This window comes from Anastrepha ludens, chromosome 4 (genome assembly GCF_028408465.1).
Source record: "Anastrepha ludens isolate Willacy chromosome 4, idAnaLude1.1, whole genome shotgun sequence".
NCBI classification, from domain to species: Eukaryota; Metazoa; Arthropoda; class Insecta; order Diptera; family Tephritidae; genus Anastrepha; species Anastrepha ludens.
Window position 1 is genome coordinate 102,238,295 of NC_071500.1, and position 22,525 is coordinate 102,260,819.

Consider the following 22,525-nt stretch of genomic DNA (forward strand, 5'->3'; position numbering starts at 1 on the left):
GAAAGCTCAGAAGGAGGATTAAACATAGAAGGGAAAAATATTAGACTTCTAATGTATGCAGATGATATCATATGATGATTAATAACCTTGAAGTCTACTGCAGCCTGTGAAATCTTGAAGTAAACCGCTCAAAGTCTCAAATAATAGTGTTCAGAAAAGGTTGGAAACTTAGTAAGGAGGAGAAATGGTATTATATTAAGGAAGAAATACAGACTGTGTCTCGATATACTTACTTAGGAGTGAAAAGAACACCTCAGATAAATTAAAAAAAAAAACATGTTGAAAACAGAACAGCTGCAGCAAAGAATGGCATTAATGCTTCGAGGATTTGTCTTTTTAAAAAGAAAGAAATTTGAATTGAAGCTAAATGGAAACTTTTTCTTGCAGTTTGTCGTTCTATACAATCATACGCAGCACAGGTGTGGGGTTTCGGGTGGTATGAACAAGTTGATACATATATTGCAAAAGTATTTTGTAAAAGGAATTCTGAAGCTGCCATCACATATGCCTACAAACATACTTTTCTTGGAAACCGGAATGCAAGAAAATCATTTGTTCACTTTAGAACTGTTTCTCAAATATATGCACAGAATTTTGTTTATATACTAAGAAAATCGGCTGCCACATTATCTGTCCAAAATTGCTATAAAGAAAGAAGTCTTCTGGATTAGAGATCTAAAGAACTTGTTTAGTAAAAACGATGTCATTTGGCGAACAGATAACATACAATCAGAAAGCTGGATAGAAGATGCAAAATTGCTTTTAACAAACCACTACCAGGCTAGGATGAATATGTACATACAAAAAGCCGTAAGTACTAGTGAGATATATAAGGAACTAGATGGGTCAAAAGGTCTGGTTTATTTAAAAAAAATGATATAGAATCAAGCATATGGATAATGGGGGTTAGAAGTGGCATGGCAATTTTAAATAACAACAGATTTGACACAGAAAATAAAACTTGCGCAATGACTAATTTAGGCGAGCTTGAAAACATAGCACATTTCCTGGCGCGCTGCCCAATATTAATAATACAGAAAAGTCTTTTTTGGAAAATTTACCTTAAATGATTCATAACTCATTGAGATTATCAATGGGGAAAATGATCATTGGGATAAACTTTTGCGTTTCATTAAATATGCCTCTAGATACAGAGATTACTTAATAAGTAAAAGAGTTTAACTGGTTTTAAAAACCGTAAACCGAATAATTGTTTTGTACGAAAAATAAATCGACAGACGGCTCATGCCATTGCTGTTAAATTATTGTACATTAGAGTGTCCCAAAAAAATCAAAGTGTCTTTTTTTTAACGCATACCCTCTTATTTTGTTTGAATGGTCTCAAAACATCTAAATATAAAGTTTCGTCTATTTAGAATCACGGCAACCCGTGCCGAGTTGCGCGGAAACCTAACGGTACTTGTATAGTACGGCGCGCGCGAACTTTCGGATTGATTGCGTGTAATTACTTGTTTGTTTTATTAGTAATCGCGTTTTTTTTCGTGTAGTGGAGTTACTAAGTTCCAAAAAGGAGATATTTTTAATAGGGGACGTAAAACATCAAATTACCGGTTCTAAACTTTCCTCTAACGGGCAAGTACTGGCAGTTTTGTTCTATAATATTCGTGAAGTGAACTTAAGTGTCAATGAAAGTGCAAATCTCACAATTCGTGAGTGTATTATTTATTGGGAAAAGGCACGTATACCGACCAGATCAATATCTAAATGTGTTAAGAAACTAGTCAACTTATACCACTAGAAAAGTCGTCATCTGATTCTGAAGTAATAGAATTAGAAGAAAATAGGCCCAGCGCAAGAGAAGCTTCCCCTCAGCCCGATAAAAGTTCTATGCGGAAAAATATCATAAATCCCAAGTTAGTTGCCGCATTAGACAGGTGTCAGTTAAGTGTGAGGGATTCTGTCTTTATATAATAGTTGAAGCTACTATTGAGGCTCTGGAGCACAATACGGATGAGTTCCCTATAAGCAAGTCCTCCATCCATAGAGTTCGTACGGAAATGCGAAAAGAACGGGCTGCAGCTATAAAAATTGATTTTCAAAACAAGGTGCCGGACACGGTAACTGTCTACTGGGACGGAAAACTGTTGCCAGCTCTAGATTCACGTAAAAGTAAAGTACGGTAGTTATTACGTACGATAATAAAGAACAAATTATTGCTGTTCCTAAATTGGATAGCTCGACAGGAAGGGAACAGGCAGACGCAGTTTGGGATGCTATTACGAACTGGAATCTTGAAGACAAAGCGCAGATTCTCTGTTGTGATACTAATGCTTCTAACACAGGCCGCATAAATGGAGCATGTGTACTTCTCGAACAAAAACTGGGTAGAGAAGTGCTTATTTTTGCTTGCCGTCATCACGTTTACGAATTAGTACTTAAAGGCGTGTTTGAAGCGAAAATCAGTCAAGTAACTACAAGCCCAGACATCCCATTATTCAAGAAATTCCGAGAAAACTGGAAAAATATCGATCCCGAGAAAAACAAAGCTGTACAGAAAAGCTATCTTGTTTTAATGTTTCGGAAATGGACAACCTGCTAGAATTCTACAAAACTGAATTAACCAAAGAAATCGTTAGAGATGACTATCGCGAATTAATTGAGCTTTCAATTATATTTCTTGGCGGAGATTCAGAGAAGAAATATAAGATTCGGCCTCGATGGGTGGAGGGAGCCATTTATTCATTAAAAATATCGTTACTTAGCTCTCAATTCAGAATTTCAAACAAGGATAAGGCAGCTCTGTTGGACGTGTGTCTGTTCATCGTGACATCCTAGAGCGGTTAAGTCAATGCAAGACTTCCATGGTTTGATCACTGTTCAAGAGGAGCAAAAACAATTTTTATTACGTTGCGTACAAGAACACAGACAGGTATATCCCGACTGTAAAAAGCAAACTTTCAAAAGGAAATTCGATGATTGATGTCCCTTTTGTAATAAAAAGAAAATAAATACGAAATATGTGTTTTATTTTTATTTATTTAATTATAGCTATAGCTTTCATACTAACTTTTAAACTTAAAGTTTGACATCAAGTCGGCACGGGTTAATGACATCCGATCTCAATAATATTTTATATTTAAATTGTTAGAGTCAAATGGAAAAATAATAATTGAAATTCCGAAAAAAAAATTCCCCCTTGTAGCATGGGACACCATATTGTACATATTTAATTTTTTTCTTAATATTACAATAAGCAAATTTCAAATTTTGTATATTTTACTTTTACTTGCAATAAATACTACTACTACTACTAAAAACGTATCTTGATCAGCTTGGTTTCGGTGGAGCATTACGTGCATAATATAATTGGAAACCACTCTCGGAAGTGGCAGTATCGATGGTTGTCTGATAAGTAAAATAATTCTTTGGTGAAATAGTGATCTAGATCAGCTGAAAATAACAGTTGCCAGGCAAGAAAATAAATACAAATATATACACAAGTGTATATCCCTCACCACCTTCACCGAAAGTGAACATGAGACAGTTAGGTTGCTTGGGACACATTTTCCTTTACGACGGTAGATACAGGAACAGAATGTACGGAGACTCTAGGAACTCCATTGTAAAAACCAGTGTATTCTAATAGCAGTCGCATGCAATGACAAACCCCCGTGTGTATTTCTGTGTTAAAACAATACCTCATAAAAAAAAATTACTCAATAAATGGGGCAAGCGCCAAGTAAAAAATAGATATGAAACAACGATAATTCAAATTAATTCGGCAATCTTTATTATTTTTGTATGTAATCGTTCAATGCAGATTCTGAGCAAGATTTTTTGACCTTTGCACGTTAGTAACGGCGAATACCGCAAGCGATAGAATGATGAGCTTTATGAGCTTTACGACGACATAGACATAGTGCAGCGAATAAAAATCCAGCGAGATTTGAACCAACGTTCTCTCTCTGAATTCCGATCGGTAGTCACGCATTAACTCATTCGGCTACGGCAGCCGCATACCTTTGCTAAAATTAACAAGAAACTATTTTAACTTACCCCTCCTATTTCATAAGCTTAATCAGCAACTGCAATGCATTTGACGAAACTGACAATATTTTAATTGCTTTTTTCGAGAAATTTATCTTTTATGTGGAAACATTTTCATATATTTTTCTCGAGCCTTGAGAGTCATGTGTGCATTTTATCATTTCCCCCAATCTTCTGCTACGCTTCTTAGCACTCACTTTTTCGCTGCTCAATAAGCGCCTCCAAAACAAAAGCCATCACTTTTCTTCACATTGGATTGCTTGTGACACCCGATACCCAATTCTATGCATTATTTTCTCTTCTTTATGCAACAAAAGAAACATAAAAAAAAGTATTTGTGTACTCTACCTACAATCTGCTTACTGCTTAACGGTTAGCCTGCCTACCGGCCAAAAATCGACAGCCGCACGCGATCGGCAAATATGACCCTCGCCTGCTCACACACTCACACCATTTGTCTGCGGTTCACCAACGATTGTTTGTTCACAAACATATTGAGCTCGGCTAGTTTTTCGATTATCGCTTAAATGTTTCCCTCTTTTTTTACTGTTTCACATACACATTTACACACATAGCGGAAATATATTTTATTTATTGTTATTTGCACCCAAAGCCTGAAACTTTTGCTGGCATTCTCAAGGGTATTCTGTGCACAATTATTCATGCTTGGGCTGGTTGTTTTTGGCTCTTTGTTTAGTACTGCATATTTGTTGTTTCATTGCTTTTTTTTTAGATTTTGCTTTGTCTGCATTCTCCTTTGTTTTTTTATGGGCACACTATTATGTTTCGGTGGGCTGCTTGTATGCGAAACGGATATAAATTTTCATTAGTGACACGTGTTTTCCTATACAGAGAATAATAAAAAGAGCGAAAACAAAAACATAAGTAAATGGGGAATTGTGAGAGTAGACGAATGTGTGAGTGGGCAGTGGGTTTTAATTTGGCTACACAGTTTTTGTTGTTTGTGGTAATAGTTATGCATTTGAGGTTAATGACCTTCTGCCCTCAATACATTTAATTTAAAAATAAAATGCAGAGAAATGCTCCGGACATTAAAACAAAACCAAAGGGAAGTTAAGTGAATAAGGAAAACAGTTTACTAACAGGAAAATGCGATTAATACTTGGAGGGATATGCTAATTTTTAAAATATCTGAAAAAGGTTTCAGGCAAGGATTAAAACCTATTTTTAATTCTATCGATTGAGCTATTAGACGTTATCGTTGCCAATAAAGCCGGGGCTTAGGTTCAGATTTATGTATGGGATATTCATCCAAACCAAAAACGTTTCATTGTGCCCGCGCTTTAAATTATTTTAGGGCGGCACAAATGAAAAATCGAAAATAGTATTTTACGATTAAAACCATAAGGCACTAAGAAAACTGTCCTTTATTATTGCGAGCTATTTTGTTTGCCTCTGCGAAGGATATTTTTTATTTGTTTTTATTTTTTTTTTTTAATAGCTACTGCATGCAGAAATACAATACGAAAAAAGTGAAAATAAGTTAAAAGTGCAAAAAGGGTAACTGCTTGTCAATGACCACTTAACTATTCTTGTTTTATTTTATTTGTGCCTGAAAAGTGTTACCAACGTAAGTGTGGCTTACTGCCATATTTTTCCAATTTGCTCGTGATGTTGACATTAAGTGATTTTTGCTCCAAGGGCATTGCAATTAAGAAGCAAAATATGTTCTTGGTCATGTAGCATAAGAAACAAGTAAATATTAAGCAGAATGCAGTCTAATAACTTCAAAAAAAATTGAAAAAATACATTTAATTTTGAGATTTGGTATTTCTGTTTTTTGTACCATTTAAACATTTTCTTAAAATTTTTTTAGGATAAAATTAAGAAAATTTTTTCAAAATTTTTGGGAAATAATTTTTTGGAAATCTTTAAAGAGCCGAAAATATTTCGGAATAATAAACTATGAACAAAATTTTTAACATTGAGTAAATTTTGCAATTAAAAAAACATTGTATAACTTTTTAGGACAAAACTTACTTAAGAATTCTTTGGTTTTTTGGTCCAAGGACATTCCAATTAAGAAGCAAATTATGTTCTTGGTGATGTAGCATAAGAAACAAGTAAATATAAAGTAGAATGTAGCATAATAAATTTAAAAAAATTTTGAAAAAAAATTTAAATTTGAGTTTGGTGTTTGGTGTTAAGGTTTTTTGTACAATTAAACATTTTTTTTTTTAACTTTTTAGGTTAAAACTTGCTTCGAAAAAAATTTTGTTAGTCAAAAATTTGTTCAAAATTTTTGGGAAATAATTTTAGAAAATTTTTGGGAAGTAATTTTAGAAAATTTTTGGGAAATAATTTTTTGAAAATTTATAATATAAAAAGCCAAAAATATTTCGGAAGAATAAACTATGAACACAATTTTTAACATTGAGTAAATTTTAAAATTAAAAAAAAATTGTATAATTGTTTAGTATAAAACTTACTTAAACAATTTTTTTACAGTTTTTTAGGATAAAACTTACTCAAACAAAAATATATTTTGCCAAGAATTTATTTATTATTACGTTATTCTTCTGTTCAAAATTTATTGGAAACAATTTTTTGACTATTTTTAAGGAGCCAAAAATATTTGGCATTAATAAACTATGTACAAAATTTTCAACGCTGAGTAAATCTCAAAATTACAATTTCTTTATATTTTTTTTCAAGTTTCTTCTTATCACAATTTAGTCTACCAATAAACAATATAATCCGTGATCAGTGAGAAGTCAAATCTCGAAAGCAGAGTAAAAAAAGCAACAATAGCACTCTACTCTTGTAAACAGCTAATAAGACTAAGTTGGTGTCTTTCCCCATCTATCGTATATTGGCAATGGTAAGACCAATCCTAACATACGGTATACTAGTATGGTGGCCGATACCCGCTTACGCGATTTTGGCCGCGTTTAACAAAGTGCGCTAGTCGTTTCTTTCAAGTCCTTCTCTTCCTCTGCTACCACCAGCTGGTACCGCATCGAATACTTTCAGAGCCGAGGCGTTTGTATCCATTCGGACGACATGACACTGCCAAAGTAGCTGGCTTTAGATAAGTTATATATCAAAAAAACCCGTGGTATATGTACAAAGAATGGACAGTCTTTGCATCTGCGGGGCCCACAGAGGCATTAAATATTGTGCTTAACTTATTACCAACAGAGCTATTCGGTAAGCAGATAGCAAAGAAGCTCTCAGATTAAGAGAAATCGGCCTACTCCGAACGAACCTGCATTCCTGCTGCAACGGATTTCTGTAAGACCAAGTATATCAAGTATATTGTTAGAGAAAATAATATAAACACAGAGGGCTCAAAACTAGTCAACAGAGTAGGTGTAGTGGTTTAGTCCGATAAACTCGAAGTTAGCCAATCATTTCGTCTACCTGATCATTGCAATGTACTTCAGGTGGAAATCACTATCATAAAAGAGGGACTTACGGTAATAAAAACGAGAATATTATCCACAAATGAAGTCTTCATTTACTCGGACAGTCAAGCGGCATTAAAAGCGCTTGAATCTAAAACACACTCATCAAAAACAGTCATAGAATGTTTTAAACTTCTAAATGACGTGTCTAAATACTACAAAACCGGTATAACGCTTGACCTCCAAGTGGATAAGACGCTTATACCTATGCCTATAGCCACTTGCTAACTACTTATAGATAGGGAAACCATCAAGAAGGTAAATACAAGTTGCCAAAACCTCACAACATGCGAACTAAGGGGACAGACATGGCCGAAATGGAACAGCGGTCGATCAAAAAAGCTTATTAAGACTTAACAGAGAAGCTGTAAGAAAAATGATAGGGGTGTTTCAGTTTGTAGGGGAGGTGCTATGGTTCATTTGCCAATCCGATTTGTGTAACTGTATCATATTTCATTATCTTGCCTTTTGTGTTTCCGTAAAAAACGGTCAGAATCCGGATTTAAAATGGAAATAGTCAAATATACGAAGGGGCTCTTCTTCATATATTGAAATGACAAAAAGCGATGACTTAGAAGAAGATGCCTGGTTGTGCTATTGATACTTTGTTACTCGCTAGTTTAGTTGTTCATTAATTTTGTAAAAGCAAAATTCACGTAAAACAGTTGCGACTACTGACTAACGAATGAACAAGCGCCATGTGAACACCATTTCTATATTCATCAGCAAATTTTACTTACCATCAACTTGGCATCATCCTCCTTACTCAGCTGCATTCTGCATTATTCATAGGTGTTTCGAATCAATTATTTTTTGAGTAGTTATAAATTGAAAGTAGTTTCATTTCGCTCGGAGCTTCATAGCGGAAGAGAATAATGAGAGCACTTTGCTGCAATACTCACTTCAACATACAAATACAAACAGCGCTGGATAAATGTCTGACATGTACATAAGCAGATGCTGATTAATCATGAGTAAAGTAAGCAAAAGTGAAAAGTAAAAACAAATTCAGTAGAGTTTTGGGTGTTTATCGAAAATGAGCTGTGAGGTGTTAATCAATGAATGATGTCGGATCACTTTCGTTGATTGTAAATACTTATTCAACATCTCCAAGGGGGATGACGAAAATATGTTTTGAGTATTTCAACAGATAACTTGTTGTTTTTCTATTCTGATTTCAGTAATTATAGTGACTAGAAAAAGTATGTATTAAAGTTTAAACTTTTAATAACAACTTTATTAAAATACAATTCTTTTAATAAAAACTTTTACTACCAAATACCCTGAATTTGTATTAGAAAATGTTTAAAAGAAATTTGAAGCAACAAATCTTGGTTAAACATTCCTTTTTACAAGAAAGAACAAACCTTAATGGATGCCCTCGAAACGAAAGACGTAAGGTGAGCACTCCCGAAAGGGGACTGGCCTTTAGGTTGACAACCTAATGTCAGTATAAAAAAAAACTTGTCTCGACACATCAACAACAACCTCGGATAAGAAATGGACATCAATACCGACCCGTGCAACGTTTAAAGGACTATGATTTGACACTTGGAACATGAAATGTATTGACTAGGCTGTAACCTAGAAAAATGGCGGAAATTGCAGCCGAACTAATGAGATATCAAACAAATATTTGTGCACTACAAGAAATAAGGTGGAAAGGTGATGATGAAGTGAGAAAGAAAGCTTACTCGATTTTTTTTAGAGGTTCTGAAACTCAAGGCTTACGCGGAACAGGATTCTATGTAGACAATAAAACCAGAAAAATCATATTGAATTTTTCTCCCGTGAACGATTGCAAGGTAAATTTCAAAATATAACTATTATAAGTATATATGCACCTATAAACGATAGCACTGATGCTATAAAAGATAAATTCTTTGACGAACTTGGTGACGTAACCAACAATATTTGCAAACACGACATTATATTGATTGTAGGCAATTATAATGCAAATGTAGGGAAGGAAGAAGGCATCTTCGATAAAGTTGCGGGAAAATTCTCTATACACAACCACACAAGTGACACTGGTATACGAAATCTATGTTGAAGAACCTAGCTTTGACGAAGTACTATTGGCTATAAGAAAACTTAAAAACCATAAAAGCTTTGGTGAAGATGGAATACCCGCACAACTTCTAAAATATGGTGGGCATGAACTACATAAACAAATATTCACCTTAGTAAACCAAATATGGCATTCAAATGAAATACCCACTGGATGGGCATCAAGTATAATAGTACCTATACACAAAAAAGGGCATAAAACTGAAAGCCAAAATTACAGAGGCATATCTTTACTTAATACAGGTTATAAAGTTTTTACTAAAATTCTATTTGAAAGACTGAATATTTATGCTGAAGACATCCTAGACGATTACCAATGTGGTTTTAGAAACAACCGCTCAACGATTGATCAAGGTTTTACTGTCCACCAAATATTCGAGAAGTTTTACGAATATAAAATTGATATATTTTGCCTCTTTGTTGACTTCAAACAGGCATTTGACAGTATAAATAGAAAACAAATAAAATACTGCTTTCAGAAAATTGGAATACCTTTGAAGTTAATTAATTTGATTCTCTGCACATTGTCAAACACAACAAGTAAGGTACTGGTGCAAGGAAGCATATCAGACCCATTCGAAATCATATCCGGCGTAAAACAAGGAGACGCATTGTCATGTTTAGTATTCAATTTAATGCTACACACGACTGTTCAAGAAATAAAATCGAATGGAACATTATTTAATAATGATTTTCAGATATGTGTCTACGCTGATGATATTCTTATTATAGCTTAAGACAGAAACACTCTTTCAAGCGTCTTTAAATTTATTGATAAAAATGCAAAAGTTCTGGGACTACATGTAAATACCGAGAAAACCAAATACATGATTCGGTCAGCCAACAACACGACACGCGATGACCTAAGAATAAACAACTTTGTTTTCGAAAATATCACTGAATTTAAATACTTGGGTTTTAAACTATCAGCAGATAAAGATTCGGCGGTAGCTATTAACGACAGAATCCAAGCTGCAAATAACGCCTATTATGTTAACTTAAAACTATTTAAATCAAAAGATTTGTCCGGAGCACAGAAAATAAGAATGTACAAAGCACTGATACGACCCGTCCTTACATATGGCGCAGAAATATGGACGCTGAAAGCAAATGATATTCATCAGCTGATGTGCTTCGAAAGACGTATCATAAGGAAAATACAAAATGTAATACGTTTTATCAAAGCCCAACAAATTAGATGGATTGGGCACGTACTGCGCATGCCGAAAGAACGAAATGCTAGGAAAGCTTTTATTTTAACACCCATTGGAGGAAGAAAAAGAGGACGCCCACGAAAGCGATGGTTAGATGACGTCGAATCAGACCTTAAGCAAATGAACGTACACAATTGGAGAGATGTAACCATGGATAGAATAAAGTGGAGAAAAATTGTTGATGAAGCTATGGTCCACCACGAATTGTGAAGCTAAGAAGAAGAAGTATACCACGATAAACACATCGGTTCTAGGCCGTCCAAAGAAATTAAGCAGCATCGGGTGCGGTTAATACTTAGATGGGGGACCGCTTCGTTATTTAGTTATTATTAGATTAAAATTATTATTTATTAGAAATAAAATTATTCGTTATTAATAATTAGATTCCATTACGAAAAGCATTAGAAGCTATCTCATACGAATATCGGCCTGTCTTCGTTAATTACAAATAACTTGTATGTATGTAGTAAGACGAGCAAAACAATAACAATGACTATACCGCGCTCAGCACATCGGTTATCATCCGATCAAAGAAATTAAGCAGCATCGGGCGCGGTTAGTACTTAGATGGGAGACCGCTTGGGAATATCGATTGTTGTTGAAATTTCGTTAGGCCGATTAGCGTTTGCTGCTAAAAAGTTGCTTCGATTCAGTAATATATTAGTTACATTTATAATTCAAAATTTTCAAAAGACTACTTTTAGAACACTACTGCAGTAATATTCCACATTAATAGATTTTTGATACTTAAGCGGAAGCTGACAAAGAAATATGAGTATTTATCAATAACAGGCGGCGAGTTCCTAATATGTTTATTATTTTTTATTCCTTTTATCACATATTATTTCAGCATATTTGTTGAAAATTTTTAGCACGTAATTTTTAGTACAAATTGGTATCATAAATTTTATTTTATTTTTCTTGTTATTCCTAATAAAACAACTCATTATGTAATGAAACATCATTGAAGTCAAACTCTCCGACATTTAGACTTTAGTACAACATTTAAATACACAATTTTCGAACAAGTTTCTTTTAAACGTAAAGAGATATTTGAAAAATGTATTTCATTATTATAATTTTTTTTAATTATTATTTATTTCTAATGCAAAGTTTTAAGTTAAAAAATTCTTTTCATAGACTTTTTGGACTTTGTTTTCAGCAAATTTTTTACCACAGATTTGAATTAAAGGACTTTATTACAGAAAATTCTTAGTTTAACATTTCTACTATTGTGTATGTACACATTTTTTATTTACCTTTGACTTCAATTAAATTATCTTCGGTAGAAATTTGTTTGTTTCTTTTTTAGTACAAAATTCTTGAACTAAAACTTTCGCTAGAGTCTTTGCGAATACTATTACTTGCATAAGGTTTCTAGCACAGACTTTAAGTAAATTATTTTTTGCGCAACCAAATGAAAATTTATAGATAAAAATGATCACTGATTGCTTAAATATCAGTTCTGATTAGGAATTTCTTCCTCAAATTTTAATTACTTTATCTTATATTATCATAATTAAATAATATGAACAAAAATCAAGTAAATCAACCCTTTTTTGTTTTCCTTTTTCTGTAATACCCGATTTGCACCAGAGATTTGAAATAACCTTAAGTCGTATAACAAATTTTTAGCTTAAAATTTAAGCCGCAGATTTATTTTATATTTAATTTTAAAAATAAGAAAACAATTTGCGATACAACTTTAGAAGACAAATTACATATTAAAGGGTCTTTAATAAAACAACGAATTTTAAAGTTTTTGTGCCACGATATTCTGAGTGCTTATTTTAGTAAATTTTTTTAAAACAAAAACAACGCAGTTTTAATATTTCTTTGCAAGAAATTGGTAGTTTCCAACATTTAGCATTAGGATTTTGTACCATATGTTTTGGGCTAATAATTTATGTTAATATCTCAACTCAACGAATTTTATGAAATGAAATTAATTTTTCAGCATTTAGTACATAATTTATGAAATAAAAATTAAAAAATTACAAAATTTAGTAAAAAGTACTATATACTAAAAAGTGCTAAATTTTTAGCACTAAAAAGTACTAAATTTTTAGTACTAAAAAGTACAAAATGTTTAGTACTAAAAAGCACTAAATTTTTAGTACACACATTTACAAATAAAAATTTGCTACAAAATCTCAGATTACATTTATTTGCGCACAACATATCATAACACAATTATTAGTACAAATTTAGTACACAACTTTTTGGTACATAATCTCTAACACATAATATTTAGTACAAATATTTTACATATTTTAAATCGACTACCTCTGACGTACTAAATTTTTAGTAAGAAGTTCTAAATTTTTAGTACACATATTTACAAATAAAATTTTGCTACATCTAAATCTCTGGTTTCATTTATTTGCACACAATTATTATCAGTTATAATATTTAATAAAAAATACAAAATTTATAGGAGGCACGATATCTATTACACTAAATTTTTAGTACACACATTTACAAATAAAAATTTGCTACAAAATCTCAGATTACATTTATTTGCGCACAACATATATATAACACAATTATTAGTACAAATTTAGTACAACATTTTTTTGTACATAATCTCTAGCTCATAATATTTAGCACAAATATTTTATATATTTTAAATCGAATATCTTTCACGTACTTATTTTTAATTGCTGTAAACTAATTTTTCAATATTTTGACACTATTTGACAAAATTTTTATTGTACATAGTTCACAATCACAAAAAAATCATATAAACGGTGGTTAAATTTCAAGGGCCGATGTTGAATGTGAACCACACCTAAACGTCAACGACACCGTTGGACTTCTTTCTTTGGGAGTATTTGAAAGAAAAGGTGTACGTCGATAAGCCAGCAACAATTCAAGAGCTAAAGGATGAGATAATTCAGCACATTAATGACATAGAACCTCAATTATGCCTCAGCGTCATCGAAAATTTGGACCATCGGATGGAGGTGTGCCGCCGAAGCCGTGGCGGCCATTTAGCCAATATTTTATTCCATACGTAATTGAGCCATACCAATATTATCATAATAAAGAAAAATTAGAATAATTTCCTAAAAAACTTATATTTTATTCAAAATCAATGCCGGACCTTGAAACTTAACCACCCTTTACTTACACCAAAAGAGCACACATATTTACAACAATTTACAATAATTTTTAAATTGTAATTGGCTGTAATGTAAAACAGCTTTGTGTTAAATTTAAATTAATTTCTCCACATAAAACCAGTAAAGTGGTAATTTTGGAAATGCATCTGTGGCTAAAATATTAGCACAATAATATATTTATTTATAATGAGTAGCCAATTTCATACAGTAACAATTCAATTTCAATGGAAAGACCATTTCAATTCAGCAAATATAAATTGTATTAAGTAAATGAGGCTGAAAATAGGTTACCATCCAATAGGGAACTGCGAGGTAATTAAGCCAATTTGGGGGCCATTAGGGATATGTTCACTGCACAAATGGAAAGCTAATTAAAATGCGAAACTCTAAGCTGGTGTCCATGAAAATCAATGGCTTAACTACTAACCATCGAGTAAATATTTAACAACCGAAATGGGATGAAATTAAACAAAAAGTATCAGAGTAATTTGATTTTGATTAACGAAAATCAACGAATATGTAAACAAAAAAGCACTGAGCTGTTGTACGCACACATATATTTGTATGTAATATATTCGCAAATACGCGCAAATTATTTACCATTGAAATAAAAAGAAAAAGAGGAACAGTAAATACAAGTGACACTGTCGTGTTATGTGGCAGTGAAGCAAAGAAGTCGTTGGTTTGACTTGGACCCCTACAAGACAGAGCTGAGCACTTTGGACAAAAATTCCAACACATTTACAAGTATTTTATTAGTCTCTAACACATGCGCATTATTAGAATAGCATATACCTACAACATTTTTTAATGGGGAAATCAAATATTTCATTTGATATTCTTTTCCCCTGTTCGTTGTGAATTATATCTCTCTTTTACCAATAGCAACATAAGTGAAAAATATATCTACTGTACTTTTGCCAAGGCAACTCATTTGTGGCTGCTCTGAAAAAAGTTCTAGTGTGAAATTTAGCTGTTGTTGTTGTAAAGTCGGCATAGTAGATCGCCGAATGAGTAGATGCTTAGCTAAAAGTTGAGAGTTCGTTATTTCAGATCTCCGTAAAATATAAATTTTATAATTTCTAAATAAAACATTTTAACGAAACTCCTCAGTCTGATTACTTTTTAACGAAAATGAGGAGTTTTTGTTATCTGTGTTGATTAATTTTAACGAAATAATGTGGTGCTTGAAAAAAGTATTAGGGTGAAATTTAGCTGTTTTTGTTGTATAGTAGCTACAGCCGAACGAATAGATGCTTGCCTAAAACTTCAATTTTCGTGTGTTCGAATCTGAATGAAAACACAAAAATATAAATTTTATAATTTCTAAATAAAACAATTTAACGAAACTCCTCAGTCTGATTACTTTTTAACGAAAATGAGGAGCTATTGAGGAGTTTGTGCTAATTACTTTTTGATGACGAAAATGAGTAGTTAAGAGCATAGTATAGGTGGGCCATATAACGTTTGCTTTTTGAACCCCCGATTTTTTTGAGAATGGTAACACAAATGACATGTCAAATGTGTTCATAATTTACTTAAAGGTTTGACATTTACGAAATGGGACGCTATACGCTTGAACAAAATTGGGAAATATTGAAAACCTATTTCCGAAGTGGTGAGTCTTCTTCTTCTTTTCTCATTTTCACATCCGTGGCTACGTCAATAAGCAAAATTGTGGGATTTGGGGATCAGAAAATCCACACGTTACTGTAGAGAAGCAAATGCATCCACAATGAGTCACTGTTTGGTGCGGTTTTTGGTTTGGCGGCATCATCGGGCCATTTTTTTTCGAAAATGAGAGAGGAGCCGCGGTTACAGTAAAAGGCGAGCGTTACCGTGCCATGCTCTACGAGTTGTTTCCAAAAATTGAAGAGGGAGACATGGACGACATTTGGTTTCAACAAGACGGTGCAACTTGTCTCATTGCCAAAGTTACACTCGAACTTTCGGCTACCGTTTTTGAAAACCGAATAATCAGCCGAAATTCCGATATCAATTGGCCGTCTCGGAGCTGTGATTTAAGCCCTTTGGACTATTTTTTGAGGGGAGCCGTTAAGGACAAATGCGATGCGAACCATCCAGAGACGATTGATGCTTGAAAACACGAAATCGAAGTTGCCATTCATGAAATTGGAGCCCAAACAATCGAAAATGTGCTTAAAAATTGGGTTGATCGAATGGCCTACTGTAAAGCCAGTCATGGCAGTCATTTGAACGATATACTTTTTTTTCATAAATGACAATGTTCAATCTTCAAAATAGAAAAAAAAGAGGTTGTCTGTAAAGTCGGTTTACTGACGATAGTTTAACGTGACAACGTCATAAGAAAATACTGATGTAAGGGTTGCAATTTTCAAAACAAAATTTTAATTTTATTTGTTTGATAGATATTTTGTATGGATATAGAGGAGGGGGTAAATGGAATTGCAATGGAATAGGTCAAATTACATTTACACAAACGTGAAAAATGACGAAACATTTATCAAATTCATGAAAGATATCTTCAATTTCGATTGTGCATCAGAGGTTAATAAGTCAACAACACTAAGAGGCACCATCATCGATTTGCCTTTTTCAAGACACATTACACTCGAAACACTCCCTTTCATTTCCTACTTTTCCTATCATCGTCCTATTCTCAACAGAGAAATGGTTCATTACCATGCACCCAGGAAGAAGGCATATGCAAATACAAGTATGTGAATTTATATACCTACATATGCGCATATACATACATTTACATACATATATATGCTCACTCAAGTAGGACAGAGCTAGATGTCGAACGTTGCCGAACGCGGGGGCCGATTGTGCTCTTTGTCGTTCGTTCCGCGCTCTCGCTTGCAGTTCAAGCACATTAGCTTACATATGCTTGCGTACGGAATAGATTCGTATATTTGATATGCCCATATGATTTGTATGCATCTTTACATATAGATTTGTTCTTTTTGAAAATTGCGCGAAATTATTATTAACAAACTTGGTTTTATTTTAAATTCTTCAAGTAAATCAAATTAATAATAATCAATAAGAAGGCATATGCAAATACAAATACGTGAATTTATATATGTACATATGCGCATATACATACATATATACACTCACTTAAGTAGGAGAGAGCAAGATGTCGAACGTGGCCGTTCGTTTGCTTTGTTCGTTCCGCGCTTTCGCTTGCAGTTCATTCAAGGTAACGGCGATGAGCAAGGTAACGACAAATGAGCAAGGTAATGACAAATGAGCAAGGTAACGCCTAATGAGCAAGGTAACGCCTAATGAGCAAGGTAACGACACATTTTTTCGTGCGTGCAGCCGGCTAAATCGAATTATAAGACGTTATCACGTCAAAAAAGTTTGAAAAAATATTGATTAGTTTTTTTTATAGCCGATTCAAACAGCAAATTTTACATAGCCCACCCTGTAGATATACTTTCAAGTAATAAGAAACTGCTATTGGTAAAAGAGAGATAGAATATCCCACCGACAAGGGGAAACTATCAGAACTTTCCCATGGCTAGAACAAAAATTTGTAGTTGGATGAGGATAGTGGTGATGATAATATGAGTGCTTATATGATAGTCAGCTGTCTTGTAGGGACTTAGGTTGTTTATACAAACTAACACACGCGCAATTGCTAAATATTTTATTTGCGCATACTATTTGCTTTTCTATGCAGCCTCACTTATGCCTTTACACAATATTATATACATATATTATATATAGTAGATTTGTGTTTTTAACAACTTCACTTTTCTTTGACTTTTCCATTCTCACTCTTTAGGTGGAACGTGAAATTGCGATTATGAAATTGATTGATCATCCACACGTCTTGGGCTTAAGCGATGTCTATGAGAATAAAAAATATTTATACTTAATACTAGAACACGTTTCGGGTGGTGAATTATTCGACTATTTGGTGAAAAAAGGCCGACTGACGCCGAAGGAGGCACGTAAATTTTTCCGTCAAATAATATCCGCGCTGGATTTTTGCCACTCACATTCAATATGGTAAGTGGAAAGGGGGGAAAATATGAAACGGATTTATGTAAATATGTATGTGTATATGTAAGTAAAATATGTATCAACTTTTTGTGGCAATTCTTTGTTTTGTAATTTGTAATGTCAGCATGCGCTCGGGCGTCACTTTTCTAAAAGTAGAATTAAGCGCAAAAAACTTTACTTTAGCTTTCCGCGGCATAGAAATAATTCTTGGGCTTTAATAAAAAAATGTTTAGGGGTGTTAGATGTAGGTCTTATGTATTTAGATAATATGCATTATAATATCCAAATATCGACTTTGCTTGCAACGAAATGCGCTATAAATATTTGATATATTTAATTCAAAAATTTTGCAAAAGTTTTGAAAAAGAGATGCAGAATTTTTTTTTTAATTTTAATGCATTTTCGTCGATCACATGTTGCAAAATGCAATGGCTTTTTTGAGAGTCCAGTGTAACAATTTTGGCCAAATGTCGTTGTATAGATTTTTTAATACAAATACAGAATTTTAGATATAGTAAAGGGTGATATACAGCGGCCGTCGTAGCCGAATGGGTTGGTGCGTGACTACCATTCTCGGCAGGCAATGGCAAACCTCCGAGTGTACTTCTGCCATGAAAAAGCTCCTCATAAAAAAAATATCTGCCGTTCGGAGTCAGCTTGAAACTGTAGGTCCCTGCATTTGTGGAACAACATCAAGACGCACACCACAAATAGGAGGAGGAGTTCGGACAAACACCCAAAAAGGGTGTACTCGTCCATTATATATATATATATAGTTCACAGAAAACCTTTTTGGCCCCCGTGTCGAGTTTAGTACAATTTTTAGAACCAAATTGCGAGTGAATCAGTTTTACGCTTCAATTTTTTCATTTCAGTAAAAATTTAGAATGATACAAATTTTAGTATATTACAATACGTCAGGAACTTAAATGTTTAGTATTTGGCCTAAAAATAATATGTGGACCATTATTTTTAGAACGAAATTTTTAGTACAAGAAATATTTAGTGCATAGGATATAAAAAATAGTTAGAGTTTAGTACAATTTTTAGAACTTAATTTCCAGGAAATAATTTTTACACTATCCATGTTGTCATTTCAGTAAGACATTTCTATAAAAAAAATTTTAGTACAACACTTTACGTGCCTAAATGTGTAGTATTTAGGCTAAATCTAATATTTAGACTATCATTTTTAGAACAAAATTTTGAGTGGAGCATTCGTATACTTTTTGTGGACGCCCCGATGTGGAGCTTAGTACACTCTTTCGAGGAAATCATTTTTACGCTCTCAATATTTTCATTTCAGTAAAAATTTCGTATAAGAAAATTTTTAGTACAACACGTCACGAACATAGTATTCAGACTAAAATTAATACTTAGACGTTAATTTTTAGAACAAAATTTTTAGTACAAGAAATATTTAGTACATGGGCTTAAAATAATATTTAGACCATCATTTGAGAACAAAATTTTCAGTAGAGCATTCTTTAGTACTGCATAAAAATAGGTACGTTAACTTTAGTACAAATAGAACTAAATTTCTAGTAAATAATCCAAGCAATCCAAGGCTAGTGCTCTAGTAAAATTTTTAGTGAAATAATTACAATATTTATAATTATAACTCATGTAAATAGATAAATAAATAAAATTGTAACACTCCCAAATTAGCTATTGCAGTACGAAATTTTTATACGAAAATTTTTAGTACCTACAAACGTACATTTCGAAGTCAAAATGTTAACCAAGGCATGTTTGGTATGTAGGCTTAAACAAATATTTAAGACTACATTTTTGATATAAAATTTTCTATTTTTTTTTTTTTTTTTTTATTGGTGTTTTCCGTTTCATTCTATTAATATAAAATAAAATCAGTAAGATATTTTATTGCCAAATAAAGCACAGATTAAAGAAGAAATAATAAAAAATAATTAGTAAAAAATAAATAAAATATTTCTATATGAAATCCTTAGCATCTAGTATATGATTTTGTTCAACATTGGCCTCTTAATTCAAATTTTCGGTCTATACCACCAATTCTGGTTCGGAAAATCTTGGTAGCATCTATTAAAAGGCTTTGTTTTCTTTCTCCTCTTCTTTCCAATTTTTATGTCATTATTTTTATTATTTTATACAAAATAAAATTTCGCACTTTCTCACGCCAACTAAAACTCAATTTATGCTTTTATGCTTCATTGCCTTGCGTTCAATGTCATTTCAGGGGATTTAATTCTAATTTGTTTTATTAAATTTAGATGCGATTTAGCTGTAGAAATCCCCTAGCAATTAAGGCTTTGTCACCCAGTGGCTCTGCCAACTAAACTCTTCTAACCAGCAAATTTGGCACGTCGTCAAGCATTAAATAACTTTTCCGTGTAATCTTCTTCCACCATCTATAAACCATCTAACCTACACATATACATAAATGAACATGTCATATGCACTTGCCTGCCTACTAATACACGTACATTTTTCATCACGTCTTTTATTACTTCATACATTGCAGTCATCGAGATTTGAAACCCGAAAATTTGCTGTTGGACGAAAAGAACAACATCAAAATTGCCGACTTCGGAATGGCTTCACTGCAACCGGCTGGTTCAATGCTGGAAACCTCATGTGGATCGCCGCATTATGCATGTCCCGAGGTCATAAGGGTAAGTGTATCATATGCATGTGAGTGCGTGTGTGTGTATTCAGTTAGAAAATCTGTGCAGCGTTGATGATGATGACACAGTCCATCGCCTAGTGCTCGAAGTTGAGTGTTGGCATTATTTAGCTGCAGAGATTTAGGCATACAGATTAGCAACAGCTTCCTGCCGATGCTCCACATCCCCTATACTGGCGCAGTGCCACAAATACGTGCATACTCGTTTGTATGTAGTTACGTGCGAGTATAGTTTGGTGCTTCCGTTTTTACCTAAAGTTAAATATTGTCCCGCATAAGCAAACCACTTTTGGCAACAGCTGCAGGCCGGCAAAGCAGCTATGTAAAGTGTGCAAATATCTATGCGAGTATGTCTGTAAGCATTTTAGACGGGCGTTGAAACAACGTTGAGCACTGAGCGTTGAACAATAGCGTTGAGCGGGCAAGGACAAGTGGCAGGATCCACTGCAGCATGCCAAATGAGAGCAAAAGTGGCCGTGGTAGCGTACTTCGGTGTGCTAATAAGCATTGTGCATATGTATGTGTAGCTGTATATGAAATGTGTATAAATTGCTTGTGGGTATGTTTGTATGTGTGCTTTGCTTATACTGGCGCCATTGTTAACGTTTACTGACTAATTCCGTTGATGCGGTCGAAGCCACGTTTTGCTGATTCTGCCAACGCCGCTAACAGCAAATACTGCACGAGCAGTGTAAAGCGGATACTACCTACTTATCTGACGGTGAACCTGAGTGCTATGCTACTATTTGGACTGTTAATTAGTTAATTATCTCGCTGATAGGTTATTAAAGTGTAAAGGATATAATTAAAAGATGAGACTGCAAGGCGGTGAAAAAATTTTAAATAATACACGAAATGAAAGTGAAAATATCGATCTCTTGTGAAATTTATCCTGCTTCGGAGCTCAAACGACTAAAATTTGTTAAGGAAGTGGCCACAAAAACCTAACCTAACTTAAGGGGGTATTCCCATGAACGGCGTGCGAAAAAAGAAAAAGTTTGGGATTTTTTTTTTTTTGGAAAAAAAACTTCAACTATTTTTTTCTTTTCACATTAGATTGTTTGATATTTAATTTATAACTGTATAAAAAATAAAATTACAATATTTAAAAATGGCGGAGATAAGACTCCACAAAAAAAGGGTTGTCACCGCACCTCAGCCATGATAACGGCCGTTCTATTCATCTGAAACAAAAATAAATAAAAAATCATTTTACTCAGGAAGGTTTTCGTCATCATATGAACTAGAACCTTTGAAAAATAATTACATGCAATGAAGTGGCAGCCTCTTAAACATGAACATCACAACACCACCAACTATAAAAAATTGAAAATTTTATTCGATTATAATAGTTCTAGTTCATATTATAGAGTCATTAATTACGAAAAGAGACCTTACACGTTCAAATTGGTAAATTAAATTTTGATTTATCGTGGCTGAGATTTTGAAAAACGTAAGTTTTCGGAAAACGCGTTTAAAGTTGAAAGTATCATTCTCTGACCTATGCGCGCTCGGCTTTAATTCTCCGTAACTCATGGAGATTTCAAGATTTCTCAAAAATTCCTGTTGGAGATTATTCGGAAAGGATTACAGAATTAAATAATTAAAAAAAATCAATTTTTTAAGCCCGAATCATGGGAATACGCCCTTAAGAGGTTCCTGTGGTCTAGAGATGGAAAATTTTGGGTATTTTCAGGAATTTGTTTTACAGTAAAAAATTTGAAAAAACGATTTTTTTTTTTAATTTTAATAGTTTCAAAAATGACGCTGAAGTTGGCCCTCCCGAAAAATTGAACCCGGACAGTGTTGTCCATTTTGGCTCTTCTTTTTATCTGAAACGCAAAACCCAAAAAATTATTAATCAGTATGACTCTAGCTACTATATGCTAGAATAATAAAAAAAAAATTCACGGTTTTTTCCAGTTTTTTTAATCAAAAAACTATGAAATAATTGAAATAATATCTAGTAGGTAGATATTCATATTATAACAAATTTTAAAATTTCAGACGATT

At 33.3% G+C, this 22,525-nt stretch overlaps 1 protein-coding gene across 3 annotated transcripts in view; it reads left to right on the top strand.

Annotated features, from left to right (window-relative positions):
* Nucleotides 1-22,525, top strand: part of LOC128860399 (serine/threonine-protein kinase BRSK2) — a 138,037-nt gene that overhangs the window by 78,178 nt on the left and 37,334 nt on the right. For all 3 annotated transcript variants that reach the window (XM_054097913.1, XM_054097914.1, XM_054097912.1), the window contains 2 exons: nt 17,627-17,853; nt 20,351-20,501. In XM_054097913.1, coding sequence (XP_053953888.1) covers nt 17,627-17,853; nt 20,351-20,501 — 378 coding nt within the window. The remainder of the gene's footprint in view (nt 1-17,626; nt 17,854-20,350; nt 20,502-22,525) is intronic.